The sequence below is a fragment of the Equus asinus genome, chromosome 13, assembly GCF_041296235.1.
Source record: "Equus asinus isolate D_3611 breed Donkey chromosome 13, EquAss-T2T_v2, whole genome shotgun sequence".
NCBI lineage: Eukaryota > Metazoa > Chordata > Mammalia > Perissodactyla > Equidae > Equus > Equus asinus.
The window spans coordinates 12,089,738-12,110,747 of NC_091802.1; the positions used below are offsets into that span (position 1 = coordinate 12,089,738).

The 21,010-nt window shown below is 47.4% G+C and overlaps 1 protein-coding gene across 3 annotated transcripts; it reads left to right on the plus strand.

Moving 5' to 3' along the window:
- The first annotated feature begins 6,287 nt into the window (after window positions 1-6,287).
- LOC106844171 (asialoglycoprotein receptor 2-like) lies at window positions 6,288-18,420 on the plus strand. 3 transcript variants are annotated; one of them, XM_014861479.3, is made up of 9 exons: window positions 6,288-6,655; window positions 6,846-7,152; window positions 11,505-11,624; window positions 11,836-11,931; window positions 12,583-12,654; window positions 12,815-12,901; window positions 12,990-13,135; window positions 17,691-17,797; window positions 18,013-18,420. In XM_014861479.3, the coding sequence occupies exons 2-9, from the start codon at window positions 7,029-7,031 to the stop codon at window positions 18,167-18,169; spliced, it is 909 nt and encodes a 302-aa protein (XP_014716965.1). In that variant the 5' UTR covers window positions 6,288-6,655; window positions 6,846-7,028; the 3' UTR covers window positions 18,170-18,420. The 3 variants fall into 3 exon arrangements, with proteins under 3 accessions (XP_014716965.1, XP_044601633.1, XP_014716966.1); XM_044745698.2 differs by having other exon boundaries at window positions 6,434-6,655; window positions 6,870-7,152; XM_014861480.3 differs by having other exon boundaries at window positions 6,440-6,655; window positions 6,938-7,152.
- The last annotated feature ends 2,590 nt before the right edge of the window (window positions 18,421-21,010 follow it).

Here is a 21,010-nt window from a genome sequence, read left to right on the forward strand (position 1 = left end):
GAGCACACGGAGGAGCAGGTTGGCTGCAGGTGGTGGGAGGCGTGCATACATTCCAGAAGCATTTGAAGGATTTTCAATAAAAATACCGAATAAAAAGATGTCAAAATATGTCTGAAAATAAAGAATATGGACCGGGGAAGTGGAAATAAAAATAGAAAGTCAAGATATGGAGGAAAAGACAAACAGAAAGAATGCAGGCCACAGGGACCTACAAAGCAGTTGATATTTAGTCTCTGGTTTCACGCTGAGATTCCTGGAAGCTAAAGTGAAAAGGGAAAGGCAGTTACATAAATCTTATTATCAGAGAGAAAGAAGTATACTGGCTTTATTTGGGGCACTGACGGAATATGGACAGTAAGTGTTTTGAGTTGTTATAATTCTTGGAGCACAGTAAGCTCCTAATACTTGTTGATTGAATACACAAGCAAATTAATATTCATTTGCTTCTGAAACTAGCTAGGGACCAGTTTCTAGATGAATACATTGGAACAGGAGACTAAGGCTTTGTACAACTTGGGGAGATGTTTTCTCTTATTTCTTAGGTTATTTCTTCTCCATATTTTCTACTCTTTTTCTGTAATTCCTAAATGGATTTTGGATGTAGTGGTTTTACCTTACATGTCTCTTATACTATATTTTCGTCATTTCTATGACGTATATTTTTTCACATTAACATCTCTGAAACATCTCTGAAATCAGGATGTCTTAAAATTGATGGCATCTCACAATTGCCTCCGCCCAGGTGATAATTGTGACCCAGATGTCATTGCCTATGCATGTCCAAACTTGGGTGTTCTTCCTGAAGGCTTGAGCGATCACTGCAATGCCTCGATGGTTCAGGCAATTAACCACTTCAGGATCATTTATGAAAAGAATGTGAGTCCTGAGTCCTGTCTGGGAATCGTCCATCGACATCTTCTGGCAAGAAAAAGAAAGCTTGCACAATGGCTGTCAGCTGCTTGGAAGAAAATCCCGGCTATAATAATGGAGAACTCTTTTAAGAAAGGCTGCATCAGCTACACGGTTGATGGCAGAGAGGACAACATTCTGTGGGAAAACACGGACACTGACAATTCTGAGTCTACAGTGATTCAGAAGAATTGGACTCTGAAGACAAAGAAGTTTTAGGAATAGTTTAATTTATTTTACTTATGGTTATGTATGCACATGAGTGATATAAGATAAAATATATGTTAAACTAAGTCTAAAAAAGCCCTTCTAGTAAGTATACCATAGTAATTCTAAGTGACATTATTTTTTCATTGTTTTTCCCGAGTGGCACATGAATAATGAAGTATCTTACAATTGATGGCATCTTATATTTGATGAGATAGAGTAAGATTTAAATTACTCTAGATAATTTAGAAAAGATGTTCTTTTCTCCGTTTCTCCCCCTCTTTTGTTGTAAAATACACACAACATTAACTTTACCATTTTAACCATTTTTAAGTGTATAGTTTGATGGCATTAAGTACATATTGTTGTGTAATCATCACCATCATCCATCTCCAGAACTATTTCATCTTGCAAACCTGAAACTTTGTACCGATTAAATAATAACTCGCCATACCCACCTCCCCCCAGTGCCTGGCAGCCACCATTCTACTTTCCGTCTCTGAATTTGACCACTCTAGGGACCTAAAGGAAGTGGAATCGTATGGTATCTGTCTTTCTGTGGCTGGCTTATTTCACTTAGCATAATGTCCCCAAGCTTCATCCGTGTTGTAGCATGTATCAGAATTTCCTTATTTTTAAGGCTGAATAATATCCCCATTTGTATATAGATTTACACACACACGCACCACATTTTGTCTATCCATTCACCTGTCGACGGACACTTGGGTTACTTCTGCCTCTGGCTTTTGTGAATCCTGCTGCTGTGAACATGGGTGCATAAATCTCTTTGCTTTGGTTCTAAGTTTTGGGAAAATTTACCATTTCTGTCTTGTAAATCACTGATTCAGTTTCCTGCTATTACCAATTGGTTCTTCACATCTTCCATTGTGTTTTGAAATTATCAATCATCATGTTACTCCTCCAAAATTGTTTTTCTGTTATCAGTTGTTCTTTATTTGTGACTTCCTGCTCTTGTTTTATAGAAGCAGGATTCATTGAGTTTGAAGGCATCATCCTGTTGTCTCCTCATGTTCAATGTAGTGGTTGAGAAGTGGAATCCATTCTCATTCTTGTTTCTTTGTAGGTGATTTTTTTTCTCCTCTCCAGTAGCTTTTAGAATCTTCTCTTTATCGCTGGGATTCTGAAATTTCACGATGGTGTGCTTTGTCGTTTAGAACTCCTGTTAGTTGGATGTTGGTTCTCCAAGTTGATCTTTTAAGTTGCTTGTGGTGGTTTTATGAGGCTAATAAGAAAGAGCCTTTTCTTCTCTTCTTAAATTTGAAACCAAGTGAGAACTAAGACACAGTAGACAGATAAATGGATATCAAGGCATTAGCTTTATTGCTGATAAGCAGAAAAAGGAGATTTGGCTTAAAACCTTAGAGCAACATGACTTGTTAATATTTCATCCAAGAATTAGGCAGACATATCTACCTAGCCACAGGCAGAGCTGGGAAAAGTAGGCCTTCCCTGCAGGGACGGGCTCAACACTGCCTGGCAGAAAGTAGATTACAAGATAGGCATGGAGACACAAGAGAGAGCTCCCCGGGGCTGAGCCAGGCAGGCTCAGTGAGTCAATCTTCCTCCCCTGGGGAGGAGTGGGTGGGGGGGGGGCGGTCTGGAGAAAGGCCAAGAGAATTTTCCTAGTGGGAAATATACATGGAACATGATGCCAGGGCAAAAATACCCCTAATTTAACTATCTGTTTTCTTATTAGAAAAATTTTGAAAAATCTGTTTGCCTTTTTGTTCTTTTTTTTTTCCTGGAAGATTTCCTAAATTTATCTTCCAAAGTTTCTATTAAATTTTTTTGGCTTTAAATAGTAACTTTTTTTATTTTCAATAGATCTTTCTTGTTTTCTGAACAAGTATCTAGAATATACAAGAAATTCTGGCTAATCAACAAACAGAATTCTGGAAACCCAGTAGAAAAGTGGATAAAGGATATGGAAAGGCAGTTCGTACAAGGGAAACTCTAGCAAATAGATGAAGAAATGTTCAAACCCACTGTTAACTGGAAATGCAAAATAAAGAGAACAGGGCGGTAGCCTCAGACTGGAAGCAATTTGGAAGTTGAATAATATCGAGTGTTGGGAAGGATGAGCCAAAAGAGGGCGCCCTCAAACGCTGGTGGTGGGAGGGTCAACTGGCACAACCATTCGGGAAGAAGCACAGTCTGGCAGGACTCAGTGAAATCAAGCACGAGAATACTTTGCGACCTCTCAATTTCGCTCCTGCATGGATTTCATGGGGAAATTCTTGCCTAGATCCTCCTGGGAACATGATGAAGCATTAACAGCAGAGATAAAACAGGAAGATAATTTCTATGTTATTAATATTTTCATAGAAGGGGCAGAGATGGAAGATGTGGTGAGGAGATAGAGAAGGTGGGGGAGGATGAGGCAAACAAAAAGAGAAAGGGAACAAAAACTGTACTGAAAAAGAGTATTGTGGATACGATCCCAGCAGTGTAAAATGTGCGCGCACGAAATTAAGTAGTAGAATATTCTGTGACCTAGCAATTTCATTCTTGGATATAGTTCCAAGAGAAATTCTCACCTCAGTCCATGTGGGAGTATGAGGAGAACATTAATCACGGTGTTGATGGAGGCAGTTGGGTGTTGGCAACAACCTAGGGTTCATTATTAGGGAACTGGATAAATAAGAGCTGATGGATAACGTGCCACTGAATACTTGTAGCGGTTCATAGCAACAAACCAGACGTACAAATAGCAGCAGGGATAGATCCTAAACATTTATTTTCGGGTGAAAAAGGTCAGGAACAAATACGATTTATAAAAGTTCCATTTATGGATATAAAAAACAGACACAAACTACACCATATATTTTATAAGGATACGTATTTAAGAATATATATTGTTCCAGTTACCTCCAGATCCATAACATACCAACACAAAACTTCGGTGGCTTAAAACAAACAACTATTTATTGTTTCTCAAGATTCTCTGGGTCAGAAATTTGGGCAGGGCTAGGCCAGGTGGGCCATGTGGTATCAGCCAGCGTTACACACTCAGATGCATTCAGCTGTTGGCTGGGCTGGGCTGAAAGCTCCTAGAAGGCTTTGTTCACATGCTGGCGTTCTCAGAGCTCCTTTCTGTGATCTCTGTCTGTTTCTGTCTGTCTGTCTCTCTCCAATTGTGTCTTAACCCCCCGCCCCAGGCTCCCCACAAGGTCTCTCTTTCTAGCAGGATAGCTGGACTTCCTTATAGCAAAACTGAAGCTTCCGGGTCTCTTGAAGGCTAGACCCAGAACTGACAGTGTCACTTCTAGCACTTTCTATTGGGCAAGGCAGGTCACACGGTCAGCCAGATTCAAAGGTAGGGGAAACGGACTCTAATTCTGGACGTGTGGTGTGACTTGTCCATACAACGAGGGAAGTTGGTGGCCGCCATCTTTGGAGACTATCACATGTAGCAAACACGCCATTTTGGCTGCCTGTGGAGAGTAGAGGAATTGGTGTGGGGGAACAGGGTGGAGGAGGGAAAGTAGTAAGACAAGAGAAAGGTCTTGCTCAGACCCCTGAGGAAGACTGGGTGTCACGAACTTGGAATACAGCTAACTTACCTTCCGTGCCTGAGGTACAAAAAACCCAAAACCCAAAATCAACCAAATAAAACAGGATTCCATAATCAAAATCAGGAAAAGCCCATCAAAAAAGTAACAAGACAATATGAAAACTTCAGAAATAGTCCAAGTATATGCCAACTTTCGGTAGGTTAAAGTGATGACTTTCAAAGAGGGAGAAAGGGAAAGATGCAGAGGATGTGTCTCATTTTCTCCGGCTTTCTTACCAGTGCCAGGAGCAGGGCTGTACCCTGAAACATGCAGTCAGTTCAGTCGAGGTCGGCGGCCGGTGAGAATCCCCATGTCCCGGATGGCAGTTGGTAAACCTTGACAGGCAGCAGATAATCCATTTGTTAAGCTCTTGCCTGTATCTTGGAACTAAACCCACATACCCCGCAAGACTGGGGCTTCCTGGCAGTGTTTTCCAACTCTGAATTGTGACCCATTAGTGGATTGGGAACCTCAACTGAGTTGGTCATGAAATAGAATCCAAGTAGTAAGGTAAACATTGTTTCATGACCCTTTCATGTCAATAATCTATCTACAAATTCATTCATTCATTCCATCACTCCTTCATTCAATAAATACTTGTTGAGCTTCTACTGTGGGCCAGGCACTGGAAATTCAGAAGAAAGTAAAACGTACAAATGTGAGTGTTTGGGTGCAGGTGCATGCGTGGGCGTTCAGGATCACATTGTAACACTCTTACACTGGGTTACGGTCAAAACACAAAGCAGCCACCACTGCCTTAGCGGCTTCATACTAATGTCAGGATCCGGGAGTTTGTGGCTGCCTCCCGTGTGTGTCGGAAAGTTACCACAAGCAAAGCACGGCCTCTGTTCCAATCCCTTTTTGGCACCGGGGCAGACATAGGCAGCTTCATAAGAGAAACTCTGCCCATAGCCAGCAGCCCAAGTTTGGAGGGTCAGAAAATCAGGGAAGAAAACTGTGTTTTCTTTCCCAAGTTGCTAGTGTGGGTGTTGGTGGTTAGCTCACCACAGTCCTCCGTTCAGGGAGCCCCGCCTTCCTCATAGGACTGTGAAGACCCCTCTCTGAGGGGCAATTTCCCTACCCTCCGACCCCTCCACCAGGGGCAAGTCACTTCGTCTCCCTGAGGCTCTGTTTTCCTCCCCTGTGGAGCAACCAAAGTACCCCTGTCCAGGGGTGTTGTGTTGCGAGGGTTACATGAGAAAATGTCGGTAGACCATGGGGAAGAGTGTCTGGGCACGAGGACAAAGGTGTGTGTGGCCAGGGCCATGGAAGGGGCTTACTGAGGTCGAATCCCTCCTGCCTGTGAGGGCCGCCTTTCCCTCCTCCCCCTATGCTTCCAGTTCTTGAGGGACTTTCCTCTGAGGAGAATGAAGCCAGTTGGCCCAGAGCTGGGAAGCTGAGTGGTGGAGCCCGCAGGGAGCTGGGGCCTAGGCTCAGATGCCACATTGGGCAAGAGCAGAGAACCGGCCCCTCTGATCCTAATCAGGGATATTTGGAGACACCAACAATTCTGGGCAATTTAGAGGCAGGAAGTGAAAGCGGGAGGGGCAGAGGGGAAACAGTGAACTGCACCCCTGCCCTTCCTGGCCTGGCCCCCTCACGAACTGCGCAATGAGTGAGGTGACTGGCATGCGGGGAGGGAGAGGGACAGACCAAGACACCCCCTTCTCTGGGAAGAACAGAGCCAGTCCTGTCCCCCACCCCCACTACGCTTTGCCTGAGTTCCAACTCTGTTTTCACTTCTATTTACTGTCCAAAGTCCCTGGGGCAGGAGATGCCAGCTTAGAATCACTGGGACACTCAGACACACGGGCTCAGGGCCCTGGCCTGGACGACCCACTCCGTTCCTCTCTTCTTCTCATCTAGTACCACCTGCCCCCCTTCTCCTGTCTCCAGCCCCTCCTTTGCCCTGGGGCCTAGGCTGCCTGAGGGACCCAGCAGTCAGCCCTCCATACCTCCAACAGGTAACCAAGGTTGGGGAGGCAGGTGGAATTGGGGATGTTGGGGATTAAGGGGACCCTAGTTCAGAGACAGAGGGGGCTGGATGGCAAGATGTGGGGTGGTTTGGTCCATGAGAGCGTGGTGGGAAGGCTCCTGGCCATGTCAAGGTCCAAGCAATCTCCTGAGAAGGGATGGGACCCAACTGTATTTCAGCCCCAAACTCACCTCCAACCTCAGACCCAACCCAAGCCGTCGCTCCGACCTGCTCAGACCCTACATTCAACCTCATCCTCCACCTGAATTAGCATCGGAGCACAAGCATCAGCCTGAACTCAGCCCCAGCCCCAAGAGCAGCCTCAACCTAACCCCAGATCCAGCTCCAGCCCTGGACCCAGAATGGCAAAGGACTTTCAAGACATCCAGCAGTTGGACTCTGAGGAAAATGACCACCAGCTCGGTAGAGGAGAGGGGCCAGGCTCTCAGGGGCGCCATTCCAGGACAGAAGATCCATTCTGGAAAGGCAAGTGTCCAGGGTCTGGGGCTTGGCCCCAAGTCTGTCTAGCTTCTGATCACTCTCTGTCTCTCTAAGGTCTGTCACATTCACTCTGTGACTAGGGGTGGGGCCCCTCCAGGTGTGAGGTGCCTGACACCTCTGCTTGCCCCCTGACCGCACCTTCCTCTCCACCCCCAGGACCCCAGGAAGTTGTGTGTGCCCAGAAGTGAGGCAATAACTGGAAGCTGGAGACGACTTCCTCCCTTCTTCCTTCAGACCTGAGCAGTGTGTGCATGAGTGTATGCAAGGGAAGCACATTCAGCCAGGAGAGTGTGTCTGTGTGCAAGTGGGGGGTGTGGGGATGGATAGGCAGGGGAACTGGCACAGAGGGATCCTAGAAGATTCTTGCTCCTCCCAACCCTCCTGCCTGGATCCTTGTCTAGCAAATCTTGACTGAAGCCCTCAAGTGTCTGGGAAAAGGTTTTAAGGCGAGAGAGATCTGAGTGGTTTAAGGCTGAAGGGCAGAAGCCAGGGGTGGGGGTTGGGTATCAGGCGTGTGGGTGCTGGTGATGGAGTGAGGCTCTCTGGAGACAGGAGGGCTTGGGGCTCGGAGCTCAGGAAGGCAGACTGGTTAGCCTGGGCTGGGAGGAGGGACCCCTCATTCCTGAGGCTGGCAGATGGAGGGAGAGCTGGTGCTGTTGCAGATGAGGGTGGGTGCTGGGCAGGGCAGGAACAGCAGGAAGGACAGGCATTTCTCAGCCACAGCTCTCCCTTCCGGGGGTAGTGGGCTGGCAGGCTGTAGACTGCATGGGGCAGAGGCCAGACCTCTGCATCCCTCCCTCTGCATCCTCAGTGCCCACGTGATGCCTGGTACTTAGCGAGACTCAAAAATGACTTTGGATATTGTGGAATCTTCTGAGGGTGAGAAGATTCAGAGTTTAAGCAGGAGGCTTGGAAAGAGTCCAGAGGGTTTGGATTTCATGGCAGAGAGTGTTCACCCAAAAGGGCTGATGAACAACACGGCAGGGCAAGTCTGAGGCAATGCAACCATCAGTGTGTTTCTCTCCAGCAGCCCCTGCTGCCTTCATGTGAGCTGACGCCAATCACCTGCTTACCGGGGACCATCTTCCATTCTTCCTGGCACTTGATATGCCTACAGTTCTTAGCAAATCTGGAAATGTTTTGGCTATTGTTTCCTCAAATATTTTTTCTGCTGCCCCCCCTTTCCTTCGAGGACTCCAATTATGCACATATTAGTGTCTCACAGCTCATTGATGCTCTTTCTAGGTTTTTAAAAATTCTTTTCTCTTGGTGTTTCTGTTTATATAGTTGTTATTGCTGTGTCGCTAAGCTCACTAATCTTTTCTTATGCATGTCTAATCTTCCATTAATTCTACCCAGTATATTTTTCACTTCAGTCATAGTTTTTATCTCCAGAAGTTTAACCTGGGACTTCGAAATATCTTCCTTGATATTTTACTTAATTTTTGGAACATATGGAATAGAGTCATAATATCTGTTTTAATGTCCTTGTCTGTTAATTCTAACATCTGTGTCAGTTCTGGGTCCATTTTAATAGATTTATTAGTCTCCTTATTTTGAGCTGTGTTTTCCTGCTTCTTTCGATACCTGGTAATCTTTGATTGGCTGCCAGACATTGTGCCTTTTACCTTGCTGGGAGCTGCATACGTTTGTATTCTTCTAAAGATTCTTGAGCCTTGCTCTGGGATGCAGTTAAGTAACTTGAAGTCAACTTGATCCTTTTGGCTCATGCATTTATGACTTTTTAGGTAGGTCTGGAGCACCAGAGAGGCAAGACTTTCTTGGGTCCTCTACCCACTGCCCTGTGGGTTATGAGTTTTCCAGTCTGTCTGTGAGAATAGGCACTATTCCTGGCCAGGTGTGAGTGCCAGGCACTGTTCCCTAATCGTGTCAGATTGCTTTTCTCCTGCCCTTGGGGACTTCTCCTTACACACATGTGCTGACGGGTACTCAGCTGATGGCTCAAGGGAACCCTTGTGGGCCGCCGGGACTCTGCATGCAGCCCTCTCCTCTCATTCTCTGTCCTGTGAAGTCTAACCACCGTGGTCTCCTCTGACTCCATCTCCTCAACTCGGGGAGTCTGCTGAGTTCCGCCTGGATTTCCCCTCCCTGCCCCAGGGCCTGGAAACTTTCTCCCAGCACCAGGCTAGGGCGATCGTGGCGCTCATCTCGTTTGCTTCTTGTCTCTCAGGGATCATTGCGCTTTGCTGCCAGATGCCCAATGCCTTGAAAATGGTTGTTTCTTAGCGTTGCCTGTTTTTTGTTGTGGTTGTCTCTGGGAGGAGGGTAAATCTTGTCCCTACTATTCCATGGTGTGCAGATCCTTTCTTTCACTTTCAAACTTGGGTAAGCAGCACTTTTCATGTTTTAACTCATTTCGTTCTCAGAACAACCCAATCAGATGGCCACTGTTCTTTCCCCCATTTTTTTTTATTGTGGTGAGAACACTTGATAGGGGATCTCCCCTCTTACCAGGTGTTTAAATGCACAATACCTCATTGTTAACTATAGGAGCAATGTTGTACAGCAGATCTCTAGAACTTATTCATCTTGTGTGACTGAAAGTTTATACCCATTGAAAAGCAACTCCCCATTTCCCCTCCTCAGCCCGTGGCAACCACCGTTGTACTCTGCTTCCGTGAACATGACTCTTCCAGATTCCCTTTATGAGTGGACATGAGAAAACTGAGGCACCGAGAGGCTGAGGGACTCGGCCACGATCTCAGAGCTACTTGGTGGCATAGCTGGATTCCACTGCGGGCGGTTTCAGGGTAGAGGTGCAGAGACAGATTGCTGAGCTGACCCAGAGTTGGGGGTTTATAGGTCATAGGTCAGATTGGGAAACAGGACAAGGGCCTGCTCAGTGGACAGTACTGGAGAGAGCAGTCAGGAGCTTGGCAATGGAGTCCCACCTGGGTTGGAGAGGCTGTGTTCAGGGAGAGCTTCTGGAAGGCAGCTATGCTCACCAATGCCACTAGGGAGAGCTTCTGGATGGAGATGCAGGGGATCAGGGAAGACGTGTGGGGGAGAGTGAGAGGCAAGGGGGAGGCTGTGCTGAGAGGGAGGTGTTGGAGATATGGCCTCTCTGGGTCAAGATGAGTCCCTGAGTGTGGCTGACGTGGAGGAAGGTGACAGTCATTGGTGTGAGGAGGTCAAGAGTTCGAGGTGGTCACTCTCAGGCACAGTGTCCAACTCAGGATAGTGGCAGGAGATGAACTGGGAGGAAGATCCTGGGTCCTGACTGAGCCTCCCAGGCTGTGGGGTTCCTGGGTGTGACAGCAACAAGGAGAGAGGGAAGGTGAGGGTCTGAGGCACAGAAGGTGGAAAGAAAGCAGGAGCTCAGGGCTGGGAGGGGTGCCAGAGCTCCAGGCGCGGAGAGCCAGCAGGAGGGGCAAGGCCGGCTCAGCGCGTGTGAAGACGTGGGTGCGCGTGCGTGAGAAGGTGTGTGTCAGGGTATATGCGCATGTGAATGTGTGCTCCGGTGTGTGAGAGGGTGCGTGTTAATGTGTGTGAGTGTGGGTGTATGTTAGTGAGTGTGTGTTTGTGAGTGAAATGAAAAATGCGTGTGTGAGAGTTTTTGTGGTCAGAGTTCAGCCTGATCAAGGGGAGGGAGAGGTGTCTGTGAGATGACTGAGGGCCGAGGGCAGGGGGTTTACAGCAGAACAAGGGCTTCTGGGGCGGCCAGGGCAGAGGGAAATGGGAGATGAGGAGGGAGCATGGGGCCTGGAGGGCGGCCCTTGGGGAGTGGTCTGTAAGTGGAAGGACCTGGACTTAAGGATCCCAGTGGAATTTGGGGTCATGGGGCAGCTGTTCCAGTTTCGGGTTTGTCTCAGGGGCCTGGGCTGGGGTTTTGGGAAGAGCACAGGGCTCGGCCTCAGCACAGGGGACCCCAGGCTGAGGGAACAAGGGACTTAGAGGAGCTGAGGCTCAGAAGCCAGAGGTGACGCGAGCCCTCTGCTAGTGGTTGCGCAGAAGGGGAAACCCACTCATGGATCTCATTTCTCAGGATGTGTGCCTAATAAGGCCAGGTCTGTCCTGTACCCCTTCTGTGTCTCCCTGTCGCCCGGGTCCAAGATGGGGCTTCCACAAAGACAATGTGATAACATGTGCCATGTGCATGTGTGTTGTGTGCATCTGTGTAGGTGTGTGCATGTTTGCACGTGTTCATGTAGGTGCGAGTGTGCAAATGGGCGTGTGAGCAATGTCTGGACACTGGGGTTAAAGCCGCCCGACCCCTCCAACACCCCCCAGATACTGTTGCCTTGGATGCTCCCCCTTGCCTTCAGTCTCTGGCTCCCCTCCCTGACGCCTGGGTCCTGACACCCCTTCTCTTGCAGGGACACCTCCTCCGCAACCCGTGCTGCTGCAGCGTCTCTGCTCCAGGCTCCGCCTCAGCCTGCTCATCCTGGGCATCAATGTCCTGCTGCTGGTGGCCATCTGTGTGATTGGGTCCCAAAGTGAGGGTTGCTGGGGCCAGCAGGCATGGGGTGATGATGGGAGCGGAGACAGGGGCAGTACTGGGGGCAACGAGAGCTCTGATAGGGGAACGGATGGAGGCATCGGGGCAGTGCTGGGGTGGTGAGGAGGCAGTCACATGGACGGTGATGGGCGCTGTCATATGGGACACAGGCCCTCCTCTTAGTTCTGTCCCTATTGTCTCCTGACAAGGAACACAGCTGCAAGTGGAACTGTGGACCTTAAAAGAAACTTTCAGCAATTTCTCCTCAAGCACCCTGATGGAGATCCAGGCTCTCAGCTCCCACGGTGAGCAGGTGCTCCCCTGAGGGGAGGGGCCGGGGTGGCCGGCTGGTGGAGGCCCCTGTTTGTCAGCAGGGATTTGCTGGGCTCCTTGCTGGGCCCCAGTGCTGAGTCTGCAATAGGGAGTGTTTGGGGTGCTGTGGGGGTGCAGACTGGGGCAGATAACGTAGCCCGAGAAGCTGGGCAAGGCTCCCAGGGGGCGCTGACCCCTGAACTGAGGGACCCTGAAGGATGAATAGGGATTAGACAGGTGAAGAGGATGGGGTTAGTGCCAGGTAGAGAGAACAGAATCTGCGAGGGCCAGGGGTGAGGAAGACCATTGCACATCTGGGGACTGTAAACACTTCTGGTGTGGCGGGAGCTAGGTGAGTTGGGGCCAGGCCGTGCTAGAGCAGTGAGCTGGTGAACCCTAGTTCTGCGAAAGTGGGACCTATTGAAGGGGTTTAAGCAGGAGTGAGAACTGAGCAGCTCTGTGCCTCAGACAGCCGCTGTGGCAGCGAGGGAGACTGGGCGGAGTCAGACAGGCCATGGGGCAGAGGGTACCATGTCCCAGGTCAAGGTGATGGTGGCCTGGACTGGTGCCCCAGTGATATGAGGATGGATGGATGTTAAGGAGGCAGAACAGAGGGAAAACGGTTTAGCTTTCCTCTTTTTCAGGAGGCAACGCTGGTGACAAGGTGACATCTCTGGAAGCCAAGCTGGCGAAACAGCAGCAGGAGCTGAAAGCAGGTCAGAGACCCTCCCTTGAGTGTGTGTGTGTGAGTGTGCATGTGTGTAGGGTGTTGTGGGTGTTGTGTTTCTCCAGCCAAGGGCTGGAGTCCTGTGCTGGGTCCTAGTGGGTGGGACACCCCCACTGCCTATACCATCGTCCATCGCTCTGTCCCCCTAGATCATGCCACCTTGCTCCTTCATCTGAAGCACTTCCCAGTGGATCTGCGCATCCTAGCTTGTCAGCTGGCATTCCTCCAGAGCAACGGTAGGCACAAGGGGCGTCTCCAGTCCCTCTGCGCCTGTCCCCCCACCGCCGCTGAATCTCATCTCCCTCTGCCCCCTAATCCCCTCAGGCACAGAATGCTGCCCTGTTAACTGGGTGGAGCATGAAGGCAGCTGCTACTGGTTCTCTCACTCTGGGAAGACATGGTCCGAGGCTGAGAAGTACTGCCAGCTGGAGAACGCCCACCTGGTGGTCATCAACTCCAGAGAGGAGCAGGTGAGCCCATACCCTTCCCAAAGGCAGGAGGAAACCCCGGGGAGGCAAACTCGGAGATGCTGGATCAGGCTTGCTTTATTATTATTTTTTAACCTAAGGAAGAGTCCAGAAGCAGACGTCTCTGGCAGAGCTCTGGGAGGTTCACAGTGGAGCAGCCGTTGATTCTTAGAGGTGGGAGATCACAGCCAGGATCCTGGGCGAAGGGGCATGGGTGACCAGGTGATGAGGAGCAGGTCAGGAGACAGAATGCGAGGCAGGATGAACGGGGCCAGGACTCGGATGGAGAAGACAGTGGAGGCGTGAGTCCCCACTTGCTGTGTGCTGGCCGTAGGCTGTGTGGTCACTTGGGTGAAAGGAGCAGAGCGGGCAGGATTCCCAGTGACACACCTGCCATGGGTTACTGCGTCTCTCCAAAGCACCCCAGGGCCCCCTGCCCGGGGTTGCCACCAGACCACAACCCCGAACACTGAAGTTCACAGGGAAGAACCTACCCGTTAGAAGAGGTGGGGCATTTTTTGGAAAAGGAGGAAATTAACGTAACATTTGCCAAGTCCTTACTTCCTACCAGGCACTTTCATTTATTCACTTCTCTAATCCTCACAGCCTATGGGGCGGGCACTCATTATCCCCACTTGGAGGGAGGGAGAGATGGGGACCCAAGTAACTTACCGCACAGCCAGCAAGTCAGAACGGAGCTGGAATTCAGAGCCACTGTGCCTCCTTTGCCAGTGTTTTCAACTACTGCATGCTGCCAGAACAATCGAATACATATATATTTATGTAATATATTTAATTTATATGTTTATATATAATTTATTTAATAATATACTTATATCGAATATAAATATTTATAATTATAAATGGTGGAATGGTCACAAACGTATTTTTGCTTTATTGACCAGGTTGAAATTGCCAATACTCAATCAGTTTTGACCTATAAAAATATCAGTTTCATGTGGGTCGACCTAAGACCTCAGTGCTTCGTGATTTGGCCACACGTTCATGACGGCTATGACTTCATGGTGGATCGGATTGTACCTTCATCCGTTCAGTGCTTTTTGCCTGGAATTCATCTTTTTTTTTTTTTTTTCTGAGGAAGATTAGCCCTGAGCTAACATCTGCTGCCAATCCTCCTCTTTTTGTTGAGGAAGACTGGCCCTGAGCTAGCATCTGTGCCCATCTTCCTCTACTTTATATGTGGGATGCCTACCACAGCATGGCATGCCAAGCGGTGCCATGTCTGCACGTGGGATCCAAACTGGCGAAGCCCGGGCCACTGAAATGGAAAGTGCACACTTAACTGCTTGTGCCACCGGGCTGGCCCTGAATTCATCTTTATAGGATGGTCCTTGATTTCTTTTCTCTTGCATTTGCTTAATGTCTCTCTATCCATCCTCTCATTTCCAACGTTTTTGAATCTCGTAGTGATTCTTAGCCTTGGCTGTATATTGTAAGCTCTTGAGTTAAAAAATTATTGACACCTGGTCTCACACTCAAAGATTCTGATTTAATTAATCTTGGATTCATCCTGGGCATTGAGATTTTTAAAAGTTCCCCCAAGTGATGCTACGGTGCAGCCAAACTTAAGGTATTTCTCCTATAGGTTGTGTGTAAGTTTTATTTTTGATTTTTAAAAATGGAAATTTTTCAATTGAAATTGAATTCAATCAAAAAGAAATTGAAATAAAAATTTTTTCTTTCTTTCTCTCTCTCTCTCTTTTTTTTTTTTCTGGGAAAGATTCAGTCTGAGCTAACATCTGTTGCTAATCTTTCTCTCTTTTTTTTCTCCTCAAAGCCCATTACGTAGTTGTGTATTTCAGTTGTAAGCCCTTCTAGTTCTTCTCTGCAAGCCACTGCCACAGCATGGCTACGGACAGGCAAGTGGTGTGGTTTCACGCCCGAGAACTGAATCTAGGCCCCCGAAGTGGAGTGTGCTGAACTTTAACCACTAGGCCATCAGGGCTGGCTCAAAGCTTTTTTTTTTTATAAAATAGGTGAACATATCTCATTTACATTTATTTTTAACTAGATATCTTTAATTTTAATCCTGTCTTTTTTCCTGTTTTATGTACTTCTTTTGTTTTCTCACATTTGCTATGTGAGCTGTATTCTGTTTGTTTTCTCCTCTAGGGTATTTTGGACAGCATGTAGCATATTTTTAGTTATACTAGTGGTCAGTTTCATGGCTTTGAATGATGGGCTGAAACTTATTGGCTTCAAAAAATAAGAGTTTATATAACCTTCCATATGAAAGAAGAGTAACCCAGCACACTTATTCTTCTTCACATGCCTCATTCTTTAATTTTTTTAAATTGGGATTTAATTGACATATAGCATTGTGTAAGTTTAAGGTGCATGACGTGTTGGTTTGATACATTGATGTATTGTAATATGATGATTGCAGTAGTGTTAGCTAACACCTTTATTATGTCAACTAATTATCATTTCTTTTCTGTGTTGAGAACAATTAAGACCTAGTCTTTTAGCAACTTTGAAGTTTATAATGCCTCATTTTTTTCTCTCCTAGATTCCTTAAGTGTTTTGCGTGAATAGTTGGAATCTTTTCTATCTTTGAATTTCGTTAACCTCGTTCAGATATATCTCGGTGTTGCTCATTCTCTCTGTATTTTTGCTCTGAGGCCAGGAGAGTCCTTTTAATACGTAAAGTCAGGTTTTCTAACATTTGGGAAGATTTTTTTTAAGTCATATTATGTTTGATTTTTTTTTCTTGTCCGTTTGTTCTCTTTTCCTCTGGAGCCTGTCATCCAGAAATATCTCCACTGTCTGTGCCCCACAGCCGACACCTTCTTGCTATTTACTTCGCTCTTTCTCTCCTTTCCTCTGCATTCTGGGTCCTTTTCTCAGGCTCATCTTTCATATCTCAGACTTAGTTTTCTGCTGAGTTGCTTGTTTTTGAGATAGCTCAAAATTTTTCTCTTCAATTTCTTTACTTATCACTGTGTTATCTTTCTTCTTTGACATCTTCTTTCATATTTTATGTCATTCATCTCCTCTTTAATTTTTTTTGAGGGTGTAAAGAAGCTGTTCCCCAACATCCCCTTATGTTCTGAAACATGCCTTGTTTTCAAAGTTTGCTTTCACCTCTCTTTTTGATGTCACAGTTGTTTCTTCCTCCTCTCTTCCTCTTGATCCTCACTATTTTTGCGTAATTTCCGCGATAATGTTCCCCTTCTGCTGCTTTTATGAATGGGCACACTTCTTTCTTGCCTGTTGTTTACCCGCGAATAGGGGAGATCAGTGCTCCTGGGCCAGGTTCTCTCATCATCTGGCACTCCTTGATTCCTCCCCTCCATCTTCAACACAGAGGCCTGAATATTGACGATTTGTATTCTTTGTTCGGTTATTCAGCTTCTTGTGGTGACAGGAAGAAGGGACTGCGGCAGCAGACAGCAGTAAATAGAATATCTTGTCCTCCAGGCGCTTTCCTTCCAGCTCTGTTGACTCCTGTGAATTTGGGGATCAGCCCTACCAGCCTCTGAGGGCTGCCCCTTCATGCACAGGACAGTGTCCTATTTGCAGGATTCTAGAAGTCAAAGATGCTGTAGTATCTGCCCTCAGATGAGGAGACTAACTGCAAGCTTAGTTGTGTCTCTAAGAAGTGAGAGGGGAATCAGGAAGTTTTCCTCCAATCGCAGTTGGAGACCCTTCGCATGCTGTCAAAGGGAACTGCTAGGTGTGCATGTTGGTCACTCCATCCTTCCCCCTCCCCTGCTACCCTCCTAAACCATGGGACTTAAGTCCCCCAGGAAGAGCCATATACATGAGAAGGTCACTTGAGGGTCTGTTGTCTTAGGGGGTGTGCGTGAGTCCTGGGGAACTATCTCAGAGACCAGTTTCACCCTAGCCCCTGCCAACTGGGTGACGGGGCTTCCCCTCACACCCAGGGCAGCCTCCTATTTTCAGCACAGACTGCCAGACCTCATGTAGGCAAGTCAAAATGGGGCTCTGGGCAGCAGGTCCAAGCTTGGAAGCTCCAGGGCCTGGCAAACCTCCAGAAATGACAGCTACACATAGAAGCAGGAGCAGAGGCAGATGTGCCTGAGAGACAAGTGAAACTGAGATCCTTATTGGGTGTGGGGTCCATGGGGATGCCAGGGGCAGGGGTGAGAGTCAGGATTCCAAGAGTTTGAGGTTGTGGGCAGAAGACAAGCAGAGGACTAGAGTCGGGTAGCAGCCACGAGTTGGGAATGAAGTGGGAGGCCAGGTCAGGGGGCGGTGTTCACAAACTCAGGCACTGGACTGACTTTCTGGGCTCTACCAACTACCTCGAGCTCCTTAAGCCCATGCGTGAAGTGTGAATCATCTGGGTGCCCAAATTAGAGGGCTTTAAGAGAATTAAATAAGGTAATCCTTGTAAAGCACTTAGGATGAGATCTAGCCCAGCACCTTTACAGAAGAAAAGGCAAGGAGCTAGTTGTGTGGGGCTGATGGGTCTGCCTGGGGCCAGATCAGACTGGGGAAGGCTGAGGGAAGCCCAGCTCATGCCTTCATGGAGGGACAGGGACTAGAAACTTCCCTCCTGTCTGTTTTCCAGAAATTCATTGTACAGCACACGAGCCCCTTTCATATCTGGATAGGTCTCACTGACAGCGATGGCTTCTGGAGATGGGTGGATGGCACAGACTATAGGTATAGCTACAAGTAAGTGCTGCGTCTGCCCCCCATTCTGGTCTTGGTCTTTTGCCCCAATACACTCCCACCCAGCCCTCAGGGACCAAATTCCCCAGACTCCCAACCTCCAAAGCTGTAGCTTCTGCTCCCTGAACCCCTCTAACGCTGAGCTTTTCTGAGGTGGGGGTGAGAGTTGCTGGGATGGAGGAGGGGCTCAGAGCTGGATCTGTGTCCTGCCTTCCTAGGAACTGGGCTGTCACTCAGCCAGATAACTGGCATGGGCACGAGCAGGGTGGAGGCGAAGACTGTGCCGAAGTCCGGCCCGATGGCCGCTGGAATGACGACTTCTGCCAGCAGGTGTATCGCTGGGTGTGTGAGATGAAGCAGAACATCACCACCTAGGAGCCCCGAGCCCCGCAGATCTCTAGCCTGTCCCCGACCCCTGCTGCCCCCAGCCTCTCTATTGGGGATTTTGAAGAAAGGAAGAAGAAAAGAGAGCCATGGGGAGGGGTTGAGGAAAGAGAGAAGGAGGTGGTTTAAGACTCTCAGACCCTGGGAAGACTGAGATCCCACATCCTGCAAGTCACAGTAATTATTATAATTTTCAGCCTCCTCAATGGAGTAGGAAAAGAAGAAACAAATACTTGAAACTCTGCGTGGACTGGTTATTTGGAACTGGGAAATGTAGGGTGCGAAGAAGAGGGAGGGGAGAGGGTCTCGAAGAGAGAAAGTTTAAGTCCTAGACAGCTGCTCCTGGACACGCAATCCCGAGGGACACAGGTCAGTGGCAGGCACTGGGGGTTGGAGGGAGGGAGGGCCTGCCTGCATCCTGAGGGGTTCCCAAAGGAAGAGCTCTCCCTGCAGGTGGGATCTCCTCCTGGAGAGCTGCAGGGAGCACCCCTGCTCCACTCGCAGCCTGGGAGCTGTGGACTGGGCTGGCGAAGGCCAGTGGGGAGGGTTTGCCAAGAGAGGGGAGGGTTTCCACGTGGCTGTCTCTTTTTGATCCCAAACAGATCTAGACGTAGCTCCAGCACATGGGGTCACCAACAATTTCCGCAGTGGGTAAAGTTCACCTGCCAAGATCATTCTGAATCCGACCTTAAAAGGGTCTTAAAGCAATTTGATTTTTCGTTTTACTCTTATTACAAAAGTAAAATATATTATTAGGAAAAAATGTTTCAAATATACACACACATCTCATACACACAGGGAGTGTCCTTCCCTCATCCCTACCACTGCTCCCCAGAGCTAACAATTTCATGGATATTATATTAGTCATAGTTTTCCAAAGAAATCAATAGAAAGTATCTATCTATCTATCTATCTACCTATCTATCTATTGTCTATCGAAAGATATTTGTTATAAGGAATCGGCTCATGTAATGATGGAGGCTGACACGTCCCAGGTTCTGCAGGCGAGTCGGCGAGCCAGAGACCCAGGACGGCCGATGATGCACGTTCCAGTCTCAATCCAAAGGTCTGAGAACCAGGAGAGCTGATGGTATCGTTTCATATGAAGGCAGCAGGCTCAAGACCCAGGAAGAGCCGATGCTTCTGTTCAAGTCCAAAAGCAGGAAAAAAGCTGATGTCCCAGTTTGAAAAGGGTTGGGCAGGAGGAACTCTCTTACTCACTGGAGGGTCAGCCTTCTTGTTCTACTCAGGGCTTCACCTGGTTGGATGAGGCCCACCCACATTAGGGAGGATGGTCTGCTTTACCAATTCAAGTGGTCATCTCATCCGAAAACACCTTTGCAGACACACCCAGCATAATGTTTGACCAAATATTTGGGCGCCCTGTGACCCAGTCAAGTTGACACATGAAATTAACCATTACAGGTTTCCTGTCAGGATGTCTCCTGCAGACGTGCATAAATGCAACACGACATCATTATGCGGCTTGCCTTTTTCACTTTACAGTGTGCCGTGGACATTGATCCACGCTATGCTATTCCCTGACAGGTTTGACCTCATTGAATTTAGCAGAGGTAGAGAGTTCCAAGTATGGATGTGCCGTATCTTATGTATTCATTCTCTGTGGTGGACAGGCGGTGGTCATTTTTGTTTGTTTTCATGCACGATATTGCAAGCAATTTTTGCTTCTAAGCTTGTACTAGGTCACGACTTTCCGATTTTTAGTTGTAACGTTTTCTAGGATTTCTCCTTCAAAATGTATATGATTGGCATTAAATTAAAAAATTATGAAGGTAATAATACACACAATTTAAAGTCTTGTAGGGCTAGAAGCAGCCACTCCTGCTTTTCAGAGAAATCATCTTCAGTATTTTGGCTGTTTCTTCTGGTATTGACATCTGAACTTCTAAATAATACACGTAAACGAATATCTCTTTATTTATCAATTGTTGACATTATTCCATCACTCTTTGTCAAGTAGATGGGTACAATCTTCCAGTTTAGTCTACCACAATTTTTATTTAAATCCTAGTTCAGAATCTGGATCAGTTAAGTCTGTGTCAGTATTAACTGCTGAGCCACGTAGTATAATCTGATTACATTTCCTTTCTTGCACAACTTTTGTTTCTTCTGAAGTTAATAACTATTTCATTTAAAAATTTGCTTCAGATTCTTTGAACCTATTGTGAAATCTTCCTTAACTGTAAAAACCCCTAACAGTATAATTTTCCACACATGCAAACTGGTCACATAACCAGCATTTCAGTTCAACTTTTTTCCTAGAGCCACAGAGGCGAATCCAAGTTTTATGGGACCTGAAGTGTACACAATTTTGGGGAGCCCTACTTAGGAAAAAATGCAAAATTAAACGTAAAAGGTAATATTTACTTAAGTTAGAAAAACCCCACAAATTAAGAAACTGAAAGCTACCATAAACATCACAAAATCCAGAAAAATAATATATTTTTAATAATCTTCCAACACACCTCGAAAGTCCACTTCCCTATACTTTTTTGCTGCATACTCATCGCTGACTTCCTCATATGACAAAAATATTGTAAAGTGACTTTCCATAGAGAAGAAAAAGATAATTGAGAGTCTCCCCTTGCATGTTTCTTCTTTGTTACTGAGGCCAAGTGCTTCAGGGTGCTCATGTCCCACCTTCACGTCACCTCCCGAGTGAGTCTGCACAGTGGGTGGCAGAAGTACCTGAAGGCCATTCCCGCGCTGGTGGGCCAACCGCATGGATCCACAGTGTGACTACAAACCACGTATCCATGTCCCTCTTGACTCAAGCCAAACGTATTTCCAACCTAACTTCTTAGTTGGATG

Excerpts from the sequence above, each read along its gene's own strand:
- LOC106844171 (XM_014861479.3), top strand. The coding sequence starts at position 7,029 with ATGGCAAAGGACTTTCAAGACATCCAGCAGTTGGACTCTGAGGAAAAT. Across the intron at positions 11,625-11,835 it reads CTGTGTGATTGGGTCCCAAA|GAACACAGCTGCAAGTGGAA; the intron begins GTGAGGGTTGCT and ends TCTCCTGACAAG. Across the intron at positions 12,655-12,814 it reads GCAGCAGGAGCTGAAAGCAG|ATCATGCCACCTTGCTCCTT; the intron begins GTCAGAGACCCT and ends CTGTCCCCCTAG.